Source organism: Coffea eugenioides, chromosome 7 (assembly GCF_003713205.1).
Source record: "Coffea eugenioides isolate CCC68of chromosome 7, Ceug_1.0, whole genome shotgun sequence".
Taxonomy (NCBI): domain Eukaryota; kingdom Viridiplantae; phylum Streptophyta; class Magnoliopsida; order Gentianales; family Rubiaceae; genus Coffea; species Coffea eugenioides.
The window spans coordinates 21,242,320-21,247,195 of record NC_040041.1 but is presented as its reverse complement, the minus strand read 5'-3'; the positions used below and the strand labels follow the sequence as shown (position 1 = coordinate 21,247,195).

Sequence of the window (4,876 nt, the reverse complement as noted above, 5' to 3'; positions counted from 1 at the left end):
AAAGTATATATGAATATTTTTGAAGTATACAAACTACAGAAGCTTTTTTGTGTTATCCATATAAACATTGTGTTGTGCAAGTATAATAAAAGTATTCACTGACTAGGAAAATTCGTATAAGTAAAGCATTTCCACCAAAAAAAATTCTTGAGCAAAGATAAAGAGAAAAGACCAACATTCAGATCTCTAAATGGCAATCCATTCAAACCCTTGATAGCATCCAAAATATCCATTTAAAGGACTTTAGTTCCTTTCTCAGGAAGGAACAGGATTGGGTTTACTGAATTATTTTACACTGTAAAGACATGGGACGATGAAGAAGAACGTATATACATATATTGAACATTCTGCACGTCTTGTATCAATCACACTAAATTCTAGCAAGTCCAAGGTACAGAAGTTTCTGATGTAACTGAGATAGAGATCATCAAGTGTCGTAGATGATCAAGTAGATTTATTTATTCAACATGACAACAACACAAGAAGGGCAGTCGAGCTGAGTACTCATTACATGCCTCCCCTGTTGATTCTACACCAAGTCAAAGAGAAGCTCCACGAGTCCTTTTACGCATAAGAGGAAATCAACCATCAAGACAAACACAACATATTAAGGTAATAATATAGGTGTTACGGATCTCACATCCTTATTGACTTAGCTTTAATTCTTAACCTCATCTCCAAATTCAACATTAGGGGTCTTCTCAGCAGGTGGACAGCATCTAAAGCAATAATGTCTGAAAAAGCGGCAACAACCAAATGCGCAAACATATTCGGCTACAGGATCCTGATGAACCTCACCTGAACTGGCATCGTGGACACCAGTGGCCTTCGTGGTCTCCTGATCTGTTTCAACACATAAGGAGACATAACTGTTAGGAGATTTACCTTATGCTGCAAAATAAGGTGACTGGCCAGGCGGAAAATTTGCAAGATATATGCAAAGAAAAGAATACTGTGGATTAAACAGAACAGTCTAGGCATATAAGATGTTGCGTCTTGGATATGAATCATTTTGCATTATAGTCTACTCAATAAATAAGAAGTAGAAGTATTTAATTTGACGTTAATTTGATCACTTCCCAATAATAAGTCTGCTAGGCTTCATTCATTTGAGTGTTCAGGTGCAGCCAAAATATAAAAAAGAAAGAAAAAAAAACAGGGTACCTGGTGTTGTAACATCAGAGGAAATGAGGAGTACAAGTGCGAAAAGAACACCAAAAAGAAAGAGCAAATTTTTTGAAGACGCCATTTGATCACAATCTCACTCAAAATATAAATGACGTGCAAAATTTGTTGATATCTAGTGACAAGTGCCTTGAGCTAAAGCCCTATTTATAAGAACTAGGATGGGAACACTATGTCTTGTGTGGAGGAAATATTTTAGGGATAATTTCCTGAGGTTTCTAATAATTTTAGCTAGAACCCTTCTTGTTTCCAAGTTTCCAACATCAGATTGACTTTTATTGATGTTGATGGGACCTAATGTCAATATCATCAAGGACAAATTCACCGTAATACCTCACTGAAATAGCTTTTTAAACACTATTTTAGAAGCAAAATATCATCTACAAATTTACCTACATACCATCAAAACTTGGTGCCAAAATTTAACAACTTTTACTAAAACTAATTTCTTCTGTTGGTTGGTGAGCTGGAGAACAGCTTTAGGAGCTGAACTTTAACCTCCAGAAATCTTTCATTGGGTGAAGGAAGATTGCTGCAAAAGGTGGGTTATTAGCCATATTCCTTGACAACTATAAATGAAATTTCAGAGTTATTAGCCATAGTCCATGGGTCAATGTCATTAATTCTCAAATTAGGTGCTATATCTTGATTGAAATTTCAGAGTCGCAGGTTGTAGTGCACAGACATCAGGGCAGCCAGGCTCTCTCGTCCTATTGTTTTCCTTCCTTCTGCAAATGAATTCTTAGCCAAGTTCCTCGTTGGATCGTACTCTACATCACAATTATATGTCTGGCTTACAACTTGAATAGCAAATTGTTAGAGATTCCTAGACCATAGGTACCCTTTATCGTGTGATACTCTTTAATTTGCGAAGTTAATACACCTTGAAGACCAGGAACTTGAACTCATTGGACAATGCAGGACAAAATGCCGCTAGAAACTTCTGAATTTGTGTAGAAATTATTCGTATGAAATTTTTCAGGATTCAAAAAAAAAAATCCTACGACATAGAGAAGGCTGTACACATATATATCCACTCCAGACGTCATCAATTGCCTCCAAAAATGGCGTATACAGATTTCTTGTCCTTGAATTCCTCCTTGATTGTTTCTTCGGCCTTATCCACCGTCTTATAGATAACCAATCTGTGGCTCATCATTCTTTCTTATCAATTCCATATATAATTGCCTTAACAACCATATCCACTCCAGTACGTAAAGAGTGATCAACTAACAGTTCAGCCACTTCTTTTGACCGAATTCTGAAAGGCTTTGTCAACTTGAACTTTGATGGTCTAATCAGGTAATGGACTGAAGTGTGATCTTTCAGAAGTTTCAAAACAGTTGCATGGATGTGGACAAATCTTTGTTACAGTTTTTTCCTCTATCCAGTGTCTCTTTAATTACTCATATTTTTCTTAATATATTCAGCATAAGTACATTGGTTACTATGTTAAATGCACTTCTAGGTAAGTATACTCTTGGTGGGTTTACAGTCTACTAGAAGAAAGCATCAATTAGTTTTATTAGTTGGTAAAGTTTGTTCTCTTGAGTCCCTTGCACGGTCAGCTGAGGGTTTCCTTGTCAACAAAAACAAAAAAGGTTTGTTCTCTTGATTTCAAATTTCCCTAGCATCTTGACTAAATGAATTTAAATCAAAACTCAGGGAAAATTTTAACATTCTCGTTCAGTATCAGCCTGTCAGACTTATTCCTTCACTTTAAATATATAAATAAAAGATTACAATTGTACATTTCTTGAAATTATACCACTAGGCCATGTTGAAACTAACTAAATAGTAATGTGTATTTCGTGATGTATTCAATTAGTAATTACAAACTCCAGAAGCCTTGAATTCAAACAAAGATACAGTCACAAAAATAGATATCTTCCAATTTAAGCACCAAGCATACAACTGCATTACCAATACATATAGTACTAAAGCAATATAGAGTCAAAAATTTTCTCATTCATTTAGTTATTGATTTTTATTTCTCAGAATTACCTTTGTTTAAAATCTTCTACCATATATGTCCATATTTCTCAGAATTACCTTGTTTAAAATCTTCTAAATATTTTCTCATTTATTTAGTTATTGATTAGTCGTATCTTTCTTGCACACATACTATTTGCCGAAAATATTTTCGACCTCAATGGACAGCAGCCAAAAGTACAAAAAGGACAACCATGGCACTATTGACACAATCGAGAATGTAGCATTTGTATTTCAAATTTCTGGTCTTATGTTCTCTTCCTTGTTTGATAAGATTTTTGCTTTTTCTTTGTTTTGTTTTTTGGATCTATCCAATTCTATCACAAAATCTTGCTGACCAACAGCTTTCTTCATCTTCTACATTGGGGTAGTTGTAATATTACTCTATCCTATTCATTTATCAAAATCAGGGTTTGGTGTACAATATCCTGTCTTGAGAGCTGCCAAAATAAAGGAAGACCTTCACAACTAGTACTTTGTCCTTCAGCTAAGTTAGACGTCCTCTAACTTGGTAACATTTTTAGGTTAGGGTATTCTATTGTGTAAGATGTTCCTTATCATCATATGAAAATCCTTTCTGTATTGGTTGAGTTGTTCTGTTTATATTTTAAAAAACATGCTTGTTATTCCACATGCATTCCACTTCAGCTGCAGTTGGAAGCACAGGGGTTTTGCACATTCACAGATACCAAAATGTTTTCGATGCAACATATTACTAACTGAAAATATCCCTGGCCTTGAAAGAGGTACTCATTGCAAGTTGTGTGCAATTTTAGCACTTTCTGTTTGAATATACAAAAATTCCATACATTAATTCAAGCTTGCAATCATTTTAAATCGTTAACTGCGTTGGAGTTTTTTTTATTCATGTCAATAATTCAAATTAGCTCATAATTCATTTAGCGTTTGTGTATATGGAACATTTTTAGGTAAACTATTCATAATTCCCTTACGCTTTTGTATGATACCAATCAAATTGAGGAAAAGAGAAAGAGAACACCAATCTGAGGAAAAGAGGAGCACAAGTGCGAAAAGAACACCAATCAAATTCCACCGGTAGATGATAGATGATAAGATCGAAAATGTAGGACCATTGTCAAGAGCTGTCAGCTAAAGCCTTGTGCATGAAATCTGAAGGGTTTCGTTGGGAGGTAGAAATCAAAGTAGGACATAGACGGAGATGGTTGCCTATTCAACGTTGGAAGTATATGATCACATGCAAGTTGTAAAGCCCAACTTGCATAATTTTAATGGCATAGGTGCGTCACGCTTGACATTCTTTATAGTTTCTACTTCTACTCTCCTCAAGCTGAAATTCTCATCTCAATTTCCTCCTCATGTGATAGGTGCATGTCTGTACATGTTCCCCCACGACAAGAATAACGAATCAATTGCCATAATTGCATTTGAATTTTCTCAGCTAGTGATAACTTGTATAGTTTTGATTTTTCTGCCCTCGGTTCCAGTCTACTTCTAGATTTATTAACTGAAAAAAAAAATAGAAGAAGGAAGAACAAATTGAATCTTATTTAATTAAATTCTTAGTCAAGATATCCGTAGTAGGCATAATTATCTCTATCGAAATGAATGAAGCTTACTAGCACGTGACCGTTATCCTCTGTTGCAATTCTCTGGTTCAAACTCCAAACTACGGATTCAGGGCATGTTTAGTAATTAGTTTCAACTCCACAATATAATA

At 35.0% G+C, this 4,876-nt stretch overlaps 1 protein-coding gene across 1 annotated transcript; it reads right to left on the bottom strand.

The window, feature by feature from the left end:
- Positions 1-400: 400 nt before the first annotated feature.
- On the bottom strand, positions 401-1,302 carry LOC113778326 (CYC02 protein-like). Its single transcript, XM_027323696.1, has 2 exons — positions 1,165-1,302; positions 401-843 (listed from the first exon to the last, which is right to left on the bottom strand). The coding sequence occupies exons 1-2, from the start codon at positions 1,247-1,249 to the stop codon at positions 659-661; spliced, it is 270 nt and encodes an 89-aa protein (XP_027179497.1). The 5' UTR covers positions 1,250-1,302; the 3' UTR covers positions 401-658.
- Positions 1,303-4,876: the final 3,574 nt, after the last annotated feature.